This window comes from Entelurus aequoreus, linkage group LG17 (genome assembly GCF_033978785.1).
Source record: "Entelurus aequoreus isolate RoL-2023_Sb linkage group LG17, RoL_Eaeq_v1.1, whole genome shotgun sequence".
NCBI classification, from domain to species: domain Eukaryota; kingdom Metazoa; phylum Chordata; class Actinopteri; order Syngnathiformes; family Syngnathidae; genus Entelurus; species Entelurus aequoreus.
Genome location: NC_084747.1, coordinates 3110719 through 3127549, shown reverse-complemented (window position 1 = coordinate 3127549; position 16831 = coordinate 3110719). Strand labels below are relative to the sequence as shown.

Here is a 16831-nt window from a genome sequence, read left to right as displayed (position 1 = left end):
ATAGAGGCAGCTCACTGGTAAGTGCTGCTATTTGAGCTATTTTTAGAACAGGCCAGCGGGCTTACGGGCTACCTGGTGCCCGCGGGCACCGCGTTGGTGACCCCTGGTTTGATCTGCTTGTCATCAAACAAATCCGGAACATTGTTCCGCTCCCTGAATGTCCGCGCACGTCTCTCTCGCCTCAGTGCCACCCCCTGCTGGCAACTCCTAACCACTTAAGACACCTCTGAAGGTCTCTTAAATATCGTGGAGAGTAGGAGTGATTCTTAGACTTAAGAACGTCGATAAAAAGCTTTTATTCTTAAGTTGGAGAGTAGGACTAAATTTCGCAAATTCTCAGGACTTAAGTGTAAAATGGCACTGTAAGAAGCTTGATAAGTACGGCCCCTGATACGCGTCAAAGTCTGAGAATGCCAATCCAACGCCACATTTGCAACATCTGCTGACGTGGAACAGGAAGCGGCGGAGGCTCGCCGGGCGGGGCCGTCCACGCACGCCGACGCCCGAGACCATGCAAATGTGTAAAATGAACACCTGGCACGCTCGGCGGCGCAGACAAAGGCGAGCCAGCGCATTGAAGAGGAGGCACCCGACGGGCTAATTCCTGCTTATTTCCAGCTGTCAGCTCTGATTGCCGCCGCCATTCGTCATCCGTCCGCTCGCCCTCAAACAGGAAGCTTGACAAAAAAAGAGGGAAGGCAGCACGGCGGGCATCACAATGATGGCTGTCATCATAAATGAAGGAATTGTGCCGCTTTTAGACGCGGCGCGCACCATGAAGTGAACGCTTTGTCGCTCAAAGAGCGGCCATGTCGGCACCTGCCGGCGTGATGTTTATGGACGCCATTTTGTCTTTTCGTGTTATGATGAATCCGCTTGTGTTGGTGCTGGACTGATTACACATTCCACTTTTCCTCCCTAACCAAACTATGCAAGTATTGTTTTCTCACAAAGTAGACGGGAGCAGTCTTGTTTCTATTCAATTATCCATGCATCCATTTTCTACCGCTTGTCCCTTTGTCGCCGGGGGTGCTGGAGCCTATCTCAGCTGCATTTGGGCGGAAGGCGCCACCTCATCACAGGTATTAATTAATAAATTATAATAATAATATTAGCAAATTTATGCATTTTATTAGTATATATTTTTATTTCAAGGGCATGTTTAATAAAATATAGTTCATTAAATAAATAAATATATGTATTCTTTTAAATATAAAAATATGTTTTTGTTTCAATATTATTTATTTCATATATTTTTGAATTTTGTCTTTATATTTCTATTTATTTTACATTTTATATTGAAGAAACAAGTCTTAGCTTAGGACCATTTTCCCCCTTTGAAATATTTGTTATTTTGTAAAAATGTTTACATATGTATTTTAATACATTTTTTTCTCCCAAAGTAGACAATAGCAGTCTTGTTTCTATTCAATTATAAATTATTATAATAATATTAGCACATTTTAATTTAAAAACATGTTTTTGTTTTAATATTATTAATTTTATATATTTTTGAATTTTTTCTTTATAAGTATTTTTATTTTTTATTTTATATTGAAGTAACAAGTCTTAGCTTAGGACAATTTTTCCCCTTTTAAAAAATGTAATTTTTATTTTGTAAAAATTGTCGTATATGTGTTTTAATACATTTTTTTCTCCCAAAGTTGACGGGAGCAGTCTTGATTGTATTAAATTATAATTTATAATAATAATATTAGCACATTTTTGCATTTTATTAGTATGTCGTTTTATTTTAAGAGCAATATAGTTGATTAAATAAATGCATATATTACATTATTAAAAAAAAATGTAATATGAAAATATGTTTTTCTTTTGATATTATTTATTTTAAATATTTCAGATTTTTTTCTTTATATTCCTATTTATTTTTAGTTTCATATTGAAGAACAAGTCTTAGCTTAGGACCATTTTCCCCCTTTGAAATATTTGTTATTTTGTAAAAATGTTTACATATGTATTTTAATACATTTTTTTCTCCCAAAGTAGACAGTAGCAGTCTTGTTTGTATTCAATTATAAATTATAATAATAATATTAGCACATTTTAATTTAAAAACATGTTTTTGTTTTAATATTATTAATTTTATATATTTTTGAATTTTTTCTTTATATGTATTTTTATTTTTTATTTTATATTGAAGTAACAAGTCTTAGCTTAGGACAATTTTTCCCCTTTTAAAAAATGTAATTTTATTTTGTAAAAATTGTCGTATATGTGTTTTAATACATTTTTTTCTCCCAAAGTTGACGGGAGCAGTCTTGATTGTATTAAATTATAATTTATAATAATAATATTAGCACATTTTTGCATTTTATTAGTATGTCGTTTTATTTTAAGAGCAATATAGTTGATTAAATAAATGCATATATTATATTATTTAAAAAAAATGTAATATGAAAATATGTTTTTCTTTTGATATTATTTATTTTAAATATTTCAGATTTTTTTCTTTATATTCCTATTTATTTTTAGTTTCATATTGAAGAACAAGTCTTAGCTTAGGACCATTTTCCCCTTTGAAATAATTAATTGTTATTTTGTAAAATTTATATACATGTATTTTAATACATTTGTTTCTCCCAAAGTAGACAGGAGCAGTCTTGTTTGTATTAAATTATAAAAATAATATTAGCACATTTTTGAATTTTATTAGTATGTATTTTTATTTTAAGGGCATGTTCAATAAAATATAGTTAATTAAATAAATAATTAAATTGCATTATTAGAATTTTTTTTATATAAAAATATGTTTTTGTTTTAATATTATTTATTTTATATATTTTTTAAGTTTTTCTTTATATTTCTATTTATTTTAGATTTTGTATTGAAGAACAAGTCTTAGCTTAGGACCATTTTTTCCCTTTGAAATATTTAATTGTTATTTTGTAAAAATGTTTAATTATGTATATTAATTATTTTACCCAAAGTAGACGGGAGCAGTCTTCTTTGTATTAAATTATAAATTATAATAATAATATTAGCACATTTGATCATTTTATTAGTATGTATTTTTATTTTAAGGGCATGTTTAGTAAAATATAGTTGATTAAATAAATAAATGTATTATATATATATTTTTTAAATTATATAAAAATATGTTTTTTGTTTTAATATTATTTATTTTATATATTTTATATTTTTTTCTTTAAATTTCTATTTATTTATAATTTTATATTGAAGTAACAACTCTTAGCATAGGACCATTTTTCCCCTTTGAAATGTTTACTTGTTATTTTGTATATTAAAAAAAAGGTTATATATGTATTTTAATACCTTTTTTTCTCCCAAAGTAGACGGGAGCAGTCTTCTTTCTATTAAATTATAAATTATAATAATAATATTAGCACATTTGATCATTTTATTAGTATGTATTTTTATTTTAAGGGCATGTTTAGTAAAATATAGTTGATTAAATAAATAAATATATTATATATATATTTTTTAAATTATATAAAATATGTTTTTTGTTTTAATATTATTTATTTTATATATTTTATATTTTTTTCTTTAAATTTCTATTTATTTATAATTTTATATTGAAGTAACAACTCTTAGCAAAAGACCATTTTTCCCCTTTGAAATGTTTACTTGTTATTTTGTATTAAAAAAAAAAGGTTATATATGTATTTTAATACCTTTTTTTCTCCCAAAGTAGACGGGAGCAGTCTTGTTTGTATGAAATAATAAATTATAATAATAATATTAGCACATTTTTGCATTTTATTAGTATGTATTTTTATTTTAAGGGTGTGTTTAATGAAATATAGTTGATTAAATAAATAAATGTATTATATATATATTTTTTAAATTATATAAAAATATATTTTTGTTTTAATATTATTTATTTTGTATATTTTTGATTTTTTTCTTTAAATTTCTATTTATTTATAATTTTATATTGGAGTGACAAGTCTTAGCATAGGACCATTTTTCCCCTTTGAAATGTTTAATTATTCGTAAAAATGTTTTATGTATGTATTTCAATACATTAAAACTGTCATAATAAGAAAAGTTCACAAATCTCACATACTGTAGCTTGAACAACACAAAGGGATGGAGTGAGGTTACCCATGCTGGAAAAGTTAGCACATCAGGATAATTTAAAAAAAAAAAAAAAGCTTTATTAACTTGTATCTTGACAAACTATAAAACACATCATGGAGAAAAAAAGGCCTCCTTCAGAGCCTCACCTTGTATCTTTGCTTCCTGCAGAAGCTGATGCAGTTCTGGATGGTGAGCTTGTTGGACGTCTCGGTGGCGCCGGAGAGGGCGGGGGGGTCGCCGCTGTCTCGGAAGCAGCCCAGGTTACCCGGCACTGCAGAGGAAAAAAAACGAAAAGAGAGCACAAAATATTAGTTGGGTATTTGGTGTACAATTGCATCAATCAGGAGTGCTTTGCTCACTACTTAATACAGAGAGTTAGTGGAAATGAGTGTGACGATAACCATAGAACCAGAAAAACAGCTGGTCATTTGGGCGGCCAATGAGAAAGAACAAAACAATGCTTACTAATTCCAGCAATGCCTCGGAAAGGACACTAGATGTCAGTATTCACGATCAATCACAGTTTTATTATACAGTAGCGATGCAGGCTGCTTGGTACAGTATATACAAAAAAATGGACCGCGTACGACAACATGAGCTGTGTTTTAATCTGTATGTGAAGAGAGTCGCCTCCCAAGCGGTAACCGTCACACCGGCGAAAGTAAACGTGTACAGTGGTTACCTTAGTTCTACTAATGGATGAAAGTTAAACATTTTGTGCTTAGCATTCATGACTGCCTGTGTGTGTATATGTATGTTATTGTTGTGCTTAGCATTCATGACTGCCTGCGTGTGTATATGTATGTTATTGTTGTGCTTAGCATTCATGACTGCCTGCGTGTGTATATGTATGTTATTGTTGTGCTTAGCATTCATGACTGCCTGTGTGTGTATATGTATGTTATTGTTGTGCTTAGCATTCATGACTGCCTGCGTGTGTATATGTATGTTATTGTTGTGCTTAGCATTCATGACTGCCTGTGTGTGTATATGTATGTTATTGTTGTGCTTAGCATTCATGACTGCCTGTGTGTGTATATGTATGTTATTGTTGTGCTTAGCATTCATGACTGCCTGTGTGTGTATATGTATGTTATTGTTGTGTGTGTGTGTATATGTATGTTATTGTTGTGCTTAGCATTCATGACTGCCTGTGTGTGTATATGTATGTTATTGTTGTGCTTAGCATTCATGACTGCCTGCGTGTGTATATGTATGTTATTGTTGTGCTTAGCATTCATGACTGCCTGCGTGTGTATATGTATGTTATTGTTGTGCTTAGCATTCATGACTGCCTGTGTGTGTATATGTATGTTATTGTTGTGCTTAGCATTCATGACTGCCTGTGTGTGTATATGTATGTTATTGTTGTGCTTAGCATTCATGACTGCCTGTGTGTGTATATGTATGTTATTGTTGTGCTTAGCATTCATGACTGCCTGTGTGTGTATATGTATGTTATTGTTGTGCTTAGCATTCATGACTGCCTGCGTGTGTATATGTATGTTATTGTTGTGCTTAGCATTCATGACTGCCTGTGTGTGTATATGTATGTTATTGTTGTGCTTAGCATTCATGACTGCCTGTGTGTGTATATGTATGTTATTGTTGTGCTTAGCATTCATGACTGCCTGTGTGTGTATATGTATGTTATTGTTGTGCTTAGCATTCATGACTGCCTGCGTGTGTATATGTATGTTATTGTTGTGCTTAGCATTCATGACTGCCTGTGTGTATATATGTATGTTATTGTTATGCTTAGCATTTGTGACTGCCTGCTGTTGCACTGATCAGCCTGGTGGTGGCTCACATCCATCACACACACAGCTATTTTAAAGCAATGTTAAAAGGATAAAGCCATTGTTTACAAATTTGGTAAATAAATAAGCAAAAAATGTATGTTTTGTTGTTTTCTTACTGTACCGAAACGTAACCGAACCGTGACCTCTAAACCGAGGTACGTACCGAACCGAAATTTTTGTGTACCGTTACACCCTTAGTACCTACCATTCAAACTATTCCCCGTACCTGGGTATAGATAGTGGAACTTAGCGGTACCCGTTTTCAGTACTTTTGTGTGTAATAAATGTTAATTTGTTCAATAATAAAATCAAATTTTTCCATGTAACAGTGCGCTGCTAATCGTAGCTGTGTTGTCAAGTTGCTACATCTTGTTTTCTTGCACTTTTGAGTAGGGATGTCCCATAATATATTATCGGCCGATAAATGCGTTAAAATGTAATATCGGAAATTATCGTTATTGGTTTTTTTAAAATCTGTATCGTTTTTTTTTTTGTTTTTTTTTTTTTTATTAAATCAACATAAAAACACAAGATACACTTACAATTAGTGCACCAACCCAAAAAACCTCCCTTCCCCCATTTCTTTCTGTTATCAATATTCTGGTGCCTACATTATATATCAATATATATCAATACAGTCTGCAAGGGATACAGTCCGTAAGCACGCATGATTGTGCGTGCTGCTGCTCCACTAATAGTACTAACCTTTAACAGTTAATTTGACTCATTTTCATTAATTACTAGTTTCTATGTAACTGTTTTTATATTGTTTTACTTTCTTTTTTATTCAAGAAAATGTTTTTAATTTAGTTATCTTATTTTATTATTTTTTTTAAAAAGTATCTTATCTTCACCATACCTGGTTGTCCAAATTAGGCATAATAATGTGTTAATTCCACGACTGTATATATCGGTTGATATCGGTATCGGTTGATATCGGTATCGGTAATTAAAGAGTTGGACAATATCGGAATATCGGATATCGGCACAAAGCCATTATCGGACATCCCTACTTTTGAGTATCATTTGCTAGTATGCATCTCAGTTTGCCCTCGGTGTGTTGCAGTACACTGCAAAAAGTGAAATGTAAGTAAGATGAAATATGTCAAATAAGGGTGATATTTGCTTATTTTCTGTCTGAGAAGATCATTCTTCTCACTAAGCAGATTTGATGTGAGAGTGTTTTACTTGTTTTAAGTGTTTTGCTCCTAAATGATCTCAGTAAGATATTACAGCTTGTTGCTGAGATTTGATGAGCTATATTGAGTCAAACATGCTTGAAACTAGAATATCAACTGTTGCAAAGCTGTGTCATCAACACTCACAAGTATAAAACTGCTTTTTTAATGTCATCATTTCTTATTTCAAGCATGAAAGAGACAATTGTGTCTCATAATTAAAACAGATGACAGCCAAATGGACTTTGCTGTTTTATTTCCAATGAAACAATAGAAAACACGTACTCATATAGTAGTACAGTTGGCACAGTACAATAAACTGACAGTTAATATTTAAACATTTAACATTTCTAACAATTTTGAACAGAAATAGTTCATGCACGTTCAGATGAATTCTTCAAAATTACAATTAAAAACATTTTGGCCGGGGGCCGGGCTGTATATATGCGCACTAATTGACTGAAAGAGCACGCACTTGACGCGATGATGTCATGTTATCCATGGAAAAATGCATTTTTAGACCATATGATTTGCCTGAGCGGCTAGGAGACCCCGAGAGTAACAAGCGCTTGCCTTGTTGCCTTTCCATGTAGAACAATAAATTAGTTTTTAGTATAAGTTTGCTGGTTTGAAGAAATGTAATGCTGAGCGCATATCATTATGTCAAGATAATGGCACTAGCATTTACTTCATTTAAGAATATTTTTCAACATATTGAGCAAAAAGGTCTCTTTTTTTTCTACCAAGAAAAGTGCACTTGTTATTATTGAGAATATACTTATTTTAAGCTATTTTGGGGTTCATTGAGGTTAGCTAATTTGACTTGTTTTGGAAAGTCTTGACAAGCCAAATGTTCTTCTTCTATTGGCAGATAATTTTGCTTAGTTCAAATAAAATACCCCTCATTTTTGTATTTTTTTCCCTTGTTTTTGAACACTGACTTTTTGCAGTGTGGTCAGGGAGTAGTCTTTGCCGTTACGTTGAATGTAGGGCTGCAACAACTAATCGATTAAATCGATTATAAAAATAGTTGCCGATTAATTTAGTCATCGATTCGTTGGATCTATGCTATGCGCATGCGCAAAGGCTTTTAAAAAAAATAAAAAAATTAAAAAAAAAAAAAATTAAAATAAACCTTTATTTATAAACTGCAACATGTACAAACAGCTGAGAAACAAGAATAAAAATAAGTATGGTGCCAGTATTCTGTTTTTTTCCAATAAAATACTGGAAAGGATAGAAATGTAGTTTGTCTCTTTTATCCGATTATTAATCGATTAATCGAAGTAATAATCGACAGATTAATCGATCATCAGATTAATCGTTAGTTGCAGCCCTAGTTGAATGTGTTTGCGGAGTCCTACAAAGTGGTAATGCTGTAAGTGCTGTGCTTTTTACACACCACCTGTTTGAGAGTAACGTGCATCTTCGTTGGAGTTTTGAATTTGGAGGCGATAAAATTGCCATGTAAAATTGCTAATGCTAATCAATATCGTGTATATGGCACATCCAATCGAGCTGGCGCATTTTGAAAAGTGGAACCTTACTTTGGAGTGCTTTCTAACAGGCTTGCTTTGTCGATGCCTATAAAAGTACGGAATTTGGTACCCATTTTTCCGCAGGTTTTTACGATAGTGACAGTTTGACCCTGGAACAGATCATTCCAATTCCCTATTTGAACAAATTAGAGAGATGTCAAAGCAATGTCCTCTTAAAAAGCAGACCAAAGTAGAAGCCCGATATTAAACATGTTTTTACAAGTTCAACATCTCAAATGTTGTCTCTTCAAATGTTCCAGCCTGGAAGAGCTGACAGCAGTTTGAAAATATGTTTTTGGGGCTTTTGGAATATTTGTCCCATCACTGCGGAGACAACGAACTGAAGTGACCCCTCTCGCCACAATAAAAGCTTTTCCACATGTGGAGGAGGCGGCGCACTTTTGTTTTGTTTTTACAAGAACAAGGCTGTGAACTTTTTCAGCAAATCTTTAGAATCCATTCAAAGTTATTCGCCACAAAAGACGGCCAGCGGAGAGAGAGGGACAGAGTGTGTGTGTGTGTGTGTGTGTGTGTGTGTGTGTGTGTGTGTGTGTGTGTGTGTGTGTGTGTGTGTGTGTGCGTGTAATACAAAGTCACGCTTCTTATGTTTGACAGTCGATTCATCTCTAATTTACATCTTCATTCATCACACTTCCTTCAAGGCCATAAATCATTTCAAATATATGATTTTTCTGCCACCTCGAGCTCGCGTACAGAAACAAAAGAATGGACTGGGGCAACTTTGATATGTGTCACATTCATTAAACACATCAACAACAATCCGAATTCATGATGTCGTGTGAAAAATTAAAAAAAAAAAAAAAAAAAAAAAAAAAAAAGAGGCTTCGCTACACATCTTAAATTTTTGCTGTTGTTGGTTTCTTTTGTATTCATTTTTCCCAGAAGCATCATTATTTTTTATTAATGATTATTACTAATATTAATACATATTTTACCAACACTTTGTCAACAAATGCGTGAGCAAATTGTTGAACAGTTTAAGAACAACCTTGCTCAAGCAGCTATTGCAAGGAATTTAGGGATTTCACCATCTACGCTCCGTAATATCATCAAACGGTTCAGAGAATCTGGAGATACCACTGCACGTAAGCAGCTAAGCCCGTGACCTTCCATCCCTCAGGCTGTACCGCATCAAAAAGCCACATCGGTGTGTAAAGGATATCACCACATGGGCTCAGGAACACTTCAGAAACCCACTGTAGTAACTACAGTTGGTCGCTACATCTGTAAGTGCGAGTTAAAACCCTCCTATGCGAGGCGAAAACCGTTTATCAACAACACCCAGAAACGCCGTCGGCTTCGCTGGGCCTGAGCTCATCTAAGATGGACTGATACAAAGTGGAAAAGTGTTCTGACGAGTCCACATATCAAATTGTTTTTGGAAACTGTGGACGTCGTGTCCTTCGGACCAAAGAGGAAAAGAACCATCCGGATTGTTCTAGGCGCAAAGTGTAAAAGGCAGCATGTGTGATGGTATGGGGGTGTATTAGTGCCCAAGGCATGGGTAACTTACACATCTGTGAAGGCACCATTAATGCTGAAAGGTACATACAGCTTTTGGAGCAACATATGTTGCCATCCAAGCAACGTTACCATGGACGCCCCTGCTTATTTCAGCAAGACAATGCCAAGCCACGTGTTACATCAACGTGGATGTGAGGCTTACTGAAGACAGAAAAAAAAAAAGACATTTCTTCATGCTTCTTGTTGCCTCGCAGGGAGACGAACATAGAAAAGTCCCCACAGAGGACGGCCACTTTGGGAACATTTGAGCGTTTTTTGAAGCGCTTCTCCTTCCTCAGCTGCGTGGTGCCGCTCGTAAATTACTCAAAACCCTGCGTCGTAAACGGGAGGCGTGCAGACTGCGGACAATGACGACGTTATCATGGGCACAGAAAGGGACGAGTGTTCTGATCCGTCCCTGACACTTTGACAGGGGGAAGTCGGGAATATGATGTGTGTGTGTGTGTGTGTGTGTGTGTGTGTGTGTGTGTGTGTGTGTGTGTGTGTGTGTGTGTGTGTGTGTTCTTGGATTTCTACCCTTCTTGAGACACCAACAAGGAAAAGTAGCTTCCATATGAGGAGGTGTGAACAAGTGATGACATAAATCATGGTCCCAATAACATTGCATCTAATAGAGAATGTCTCATTAGCGCCCCTGCTGGTGACATCTATCAAAATGAGGGTGGTCCCAAAAAGGAGGGATTTTTTCACATTGACCGTGTGTCGCTTTTAAAAGTGCTCCTCCTCTGGTCAACATATGAAATAACAAGTGTGTGTAAGAAATTGAAATGGGCCAATTGTTTCGTTGTTCTTGTAAAACAGTGACTTTTTTTGAGTAAAATGATGACTTTTGTCATAATTCTGCCAAGCAAAATTCCGATTATTACTATAGTATTGCCAAGATTTGTAAGTTTTCTTGTAAAATTGTGACTTTTGTCGAGTAAACTTTACGACTCTTTTCCTAAAATTGTCAAAATGTGAAGGTTTTCTTGTAAAATTGCGACTGATATTGAGTCAAATTCCAACTTTTATCATAATATTGCACACACGTTCCGTTTTTTCTTGTAAAATTCTGACTTGCGTTGAGTAAAATGACGACTTTTAGTATAATACTGACAAAATTCAAAGTTTTTCTTGCGAAATTCCAACTCACAACAAGGTTGTTGTTTTTTGCATAGTATGTATGTGTTATTAATGTTGTAAATACACATCTTTATGTATCTAGAAAGGCTGGTCCTAAAGAGGGAGGCATTTTTCGGAGGTCTCAAGAAGGTCACAAATACAAGAATGTATGTTTATGTGTGTGTGTGTGTGTGTGTGTGTGTGTGTGTGTGGGCGACGACATACAGTACTGTGTGTGTGTGTGTGTGTGTGTGTGTGTGTCATCCTTCTTGTTTTGCCTGCGAGAAATGAAGGTGAGTAATGTCCTCTGATGGGACGTGTGTGTGTGTGTGTGTGTGTGTGTGTGTGTGTGTGTGTGTGTGTGTGTGTGTGTGTGTGTGTGTGTCTGTGTGTGTGTGTGTGCTGTAGAAGAGGCCGTTTAGCGTGGAGCGGATCAATGACCGAGCCGAGGGAGAGAGTGACTAAGCGTCTAATTAAAGGGAAGAGTCGCAGCTTTTAAATGAATGATTAGAGACGGTGCAGGTGGGGGCTGATGAAGATGACCTGGCCTCACCTGACACTCCACACAGGCGGTGGTGTGGCCCGCAGGAGGACCTCCAAGCTGGGAGAATGATTAGTAGGCACTTTATTTCAAAGGACTTAATCGCCCTGAAGTCCATAAAAAATGTCCTCCAGGTTCCGTTGGAACAAATGTCCGTCTCGTGGTCGGCGGGGTGTTTTTAATATTGGGTAGTCATGGTGCCCCATGGGTTCAAATACTTTAGAACAGTGGTCCCCAACCACTGGGCCGCACAAGAAATTTAAAAAAAAATAAAAAATTTTTTTTTTTTATGAAATCAACATAAAAAACACAATATATACATTATATATCAATATAAATCAATACAGTCTGCAGGGATACAGTCCGTAAGCACACATGATTGTATTTATTTATGTTAAAAAAATAAATAAATAAATTAAAAAAAATAAAAAAATTAAATACCTGCCATTTATCTGCATCCCCGGCTTGTATCACCCCAAAGACTATCTAATTGTTGTCATTGTATCACCCCAAAGAGCAGCCCCTAAACAAGGACTATCTCATTGTTGTCATTGTATCACCCCAAAGAGCAGCCCCTAAACAAGGACTATCTAATTATTGTCATTGTATCACCCCAAAGAGCAGCCCCTAAACAAGGACTATCTAATTGTTGTCATTGTATCACCCCAAAGAGCAGCCCCTAAACAAGGACTATCCAATTGTTGTCATTGTATCACCCCAAAGAGCAGCCCCTAAACAAGGACTATCTCATTGTTGTCATTGTATCACCCCAAAGAGCAGCCCCTAAACAAGGACTATCCAATTGTTGTCATTGTATCACCCCAAAGAGCAGCCCCTAAACAAGGACTATCCAATTGTTGTATTGGCAAACATTGGACGGCCTTGTAGTCGATAGCTTTAATCCCCTAATGGAACCGCGGCCATGTTGAGAAGATTACATCTAGCTGATGTCCTCTGGCTGTTTGCTGTCACACCTCCCGTCTCAGGAGTCACACCCACACCCACACCCACACCCCCCCTGACTCTGACTCTGACTCCAGGTATTCCCCGCAGGGCATATGTGGGTGGAGCTTTGAGGAAGGGGAGGTCAGAGGTCAGACAACAACAGAGCGCGTTCAGAGCTTACCACCCCCCCCCCCTCACCCCCCCAACGTCGGTTTACTTCAGGACGAGCCCCCAAAAAAAGTCTGATTAATTTGTCTCAGCTCTGTAAAGTGTCTTGCTCAAGGACACAACGGCACTGACTACAATGGCGGAAGCGGGGATCGAACCTGGAACCCTCAAGTTGCTGGCACGGCCACTCTACCAACCGAGCTATACCGCCCCTGATGATACCAGGTGCTAGTATGTTGGTATCAAGTATGATACCAGGTGCTAGCATGTTGATATCAAGTATGATATTAGGTGATGGCATGTTGATATCAAGTATGATACAGTTGCTAGAATGTTGGTATCAAGTATGATACCAGGGGTTGACATGTTGATATCAAGTATATTACAGTTGCTAGAATGTTGATATCAAGTATGATACCAGGGGTTGACATGTTGATATCAAGTATGATACAGTTGCTGGCATGTTGATATCAAGTATGATACTAGGGGCTGGCATGTTGATATCAAGTATGATACAGTTGCTAGAATGTTGGTATCAAGTATGATACCAGGTGCTAACATGTTGATATCAAGTATGATATTAGGTGCTGGCATGTTGATATCAAGTATGATATTAGGTGCTGACATGTTGATATCAAGTATATTACAGTTGCTAGAATGTTGGTATCAAGTATGATACCAGGTGCTAGCGTGTTGATATCAAGTATGATATTAGGTGCTGACATGTTGATATCAAGTATATTACAGTTGCTAGAATGTTGGTATCAAGTATGATACCAGGTGCTAGCATGTTGATATCAAGTATGATATTAGGTGCTGGCATGTTGATATCAAGTATATTACAGTTGCTAGCATGTTGATATCAAGTATGATACCAGGTGTTGGCATGTTGATATGAAGTATGATACAGTTGCTAGCATGTTGATATCAAGTATATTACCAGGCGCTAGCATGTTGATATCAAGTATGATACTAGGTGCCAGCATGTTGATATCAAGTATGATACCAGGTGCTGGCATGTTGATATCAAGTATGATACTAGGTGCTAGCATGTTGATATCAAGTATGATATTAGGTGCTGGCATGTTGATATCAAGTATATTACAGTTGCTAGAATGTTGATATCAAGTATGATACCAGGCGCTAGCATGTTGATATCAAGTACGATACCAGGTGCTGGCATGTTGATATCAAGTATGATACAGTTGCTAGAATGTTGATATCAAGTATGATACCAGGTGTTGGCATGTTAATATCAAGTATAATACAGTTGCTAGCATGTTGATATCAAATATAATACCAGGCGCTAGCATGTTGATATCAAGTATGATACTAGGTGCCAGCATGTTGATATCAAGTATGATACCAGGTGCTGGCATGTTGATATCAAGTATGATACCAGGTGCTGGCATGTTGATATCAAGTATGATACAGTTGCTAGAATGTTGATATCAAGTATGATACCAGGTGTTGGCATGTTGATATCAAGTGTGATACAGTTGCTATTATGTTGATATCAAGTATAATACCAGGCGCTAGCATGTTGATATCAAGTATGAAACTAGGTGCCAGCATGTTGAAATCAAGTATGATACCAGGTGCTAGCATATTGATATCAAGTATGATACTAGGTGCCGGCATGTTGATATCAAGTATGATACAGTTGCTACAATGTTGATATCAAGTATGATACCAGGTGTTGGCATGTTGCTATCAAGTATGACACAGTTGCTAGCATGTTGATATCAAGTATAATACCAGGCGCTAGCATGTTGGTATCAAGTATGATACTAGGTGCTAGCATGTTGATATCAAGTATAATACCAGGTGCTAGCATGTTGGTATCAAGTATGATACTAGGTGCCAGCATGTTGATATCAAATATGATACCAGCAGGCCAGGCCAGGAGACCATCTCTAGCGGAGACGGGTCAGCAGCACAGAGATGTCCCCAACCGATGCACAGGTGAGCGGTCCACCCCGGGTCCCGACTGTGGACAGCCAGCACTTCATCCATGGCCACCAATAGCCATATTTTTACCAAACATGGTGTCAAATTTGACGCAAACAAAAGATTTCCGATGCTAATGTTTGGCTAATGTCTATTCAAAGACCACACAAAGAAAAAGGCAAATCATTTCAAAGGAGATGTGGTGAAAATACTCCAATTAGATTTATATGTGACTCAGAGCGTACAGCACAGCCTCTCGCTGACGGTCTAAATCCAGTTTTTATGAAGTCAAATTACAGGAACCGGCGTCGCGAGTTCGGAGTGGTTACAAATCCCGGGCTCTGACCACGGGCGGGAAAACATCCAACCTCGGAAAACAACAAGAGCGAGCGACACGAACGCTGCAATAACAACATGAAAGCGTCGTGGAGGCGGGGGTCGGACCACATGAGGCCGGGCTGCGGTGATCCAGTCTGGTTTTCCGCAGCCAGACCACATGTCCGACATGTTTCCACTTGTGTCGCTCGCTTCTCTGGACTTGTTTTCTCCTCCATTGAGCCGTTTACCTTGCTGTCATTCCCGTCACGGACGTGTTTTCCCCCCCAAATGTTGTTTTTGAAAAAAACATTGATGTTATTGCCGTGGGCGAAAGGGGGGGTGGGGGGGGGTTTAGGTGGTGTGAAACCCGCGGTGCACCTGCTCCTGACTTAAGCTGCACTGGGACTCTGCAGACATGAGCTCAACTTGGAGGTCTCCTCCAATAAATCACAGCTGAGCTCCGAACATGTTGACCATCAATCACTTCTTCAGGTTTTCGGTCCAGCATGGACACAAAGTTGGAAATAATACACAACGATAACAACACATTTGATTTATAGGGCACTTGTTTTTTTTTCTAGTGACCCAAAAGCCTGTTATGCTGAGAAGTTATTATTCATTCATTCATTCACTCACATGAACACAGAAAAGTCCAACACAAAATATCAAATTACACTCGTCCCTCGCTATCTAATTCATCTGAATTTTTTTTTATAGCATACCGTATTTCCTTGAATAGCCGCCGGGGCGCTAATTAATTTAAAACCTCTTCTCACTCCTGCGCTTACCAAAAGCATGCGGGATGGGCAAGCATGCGCTAATTATTTTAAAACCTCTTCTCACTCCGGCGCTTACCTTTTCATGAAAAGCACATTTAATTAAAAAAAACATTATTATGGTCTTACCTTTACTTATAAATGATGTCCATGTGCAGCTGCTTCTGATCAAAGGCAGTCTTCCTTATCTTTCTTCAGTTTTAAAAGTCTCTGGAGATCTTCCTTTAATTATTACCTCCTGCTTCGATTGAAAGTCCAGTTTAGAAAACTGTTTTATTTTAGATATGTAATCCTTCATGGTAAAAGTGCAAGCAAACGATCGCTGCTCACGCTTGCTGCTTGTTGTCTTCTTCTGCAGCACCTGTCTCCTGCAGTACTGGTAGCCGCAAGAAGGATCACCAGCGCCCTCTACCACCAGGAGGCGGGAGTCATTTAATGACTCATATTTGATCCGGCGGAAGTGCCAAGCATGCGCTGAATATTTTGCGAAACGGGTTTGACCCGGCTGTAATTCTAGGCAGGCGAATACTATATTCCCGGCGGCAATTCAAGGAAATACGGTACTTCAAATTACAAGCTTGATTGATAAAACTGTTGGCAAGTTTTCAGCAAATAAATGTTCAATTGCTGGGTTCCATATACTGTAGGGGTGTAACGGTACACAAACATGTCGGTTCGGTACGTACCTCGGTTTAGAGGTCACGGTTTGGTTCATTTTCGGTACAGTAAGAAAACAACAAAATATAAATTTTTTGGTTATTTATTTACCAAATGTGTAAACAATGGCATAACATACATACACACACACAGGGTCCATTGCCAGGGTTCATGTGGTCAACATACATCAAATAATAACTAAATAAGATAAGGCTCAGAATGGTTTCTTAAAGGCCTACTGAAATTT

At 36.8% G+C, this 16831-nt stretch overlaps 2 protein-coding genes across 2 annotated transcripts in view; both read right to left on the bottom strand.

Moving 5' to 3' along the window:
* kank1a (KN motif and ankyrin repeat domains 1a) overlaps positions 1-16831 on the bottom strand; it is a 453264-nt gene that overhangs the window by 133488 nt on the left and 302945 nt on the right. The window lies entirely within an intron of this gene.
* The window catches only part of LOC133631818 (kremen protein 1-like), a 135108-nt gene that overhangs the window by 42643 nt on the left and 75634 nt on the right, over positions 1-16831 (bottom strand). The window contains exon 9 of the mRNA XM_062023978.1: positions 4212-4336. Within this exon, the coding sequence (XP_061879962.1) occupies positions 4212-4336 (125 nt within the window). The remainder of the gene's footprint in view (positions 1-4211; positions 4337-16831) is intronic.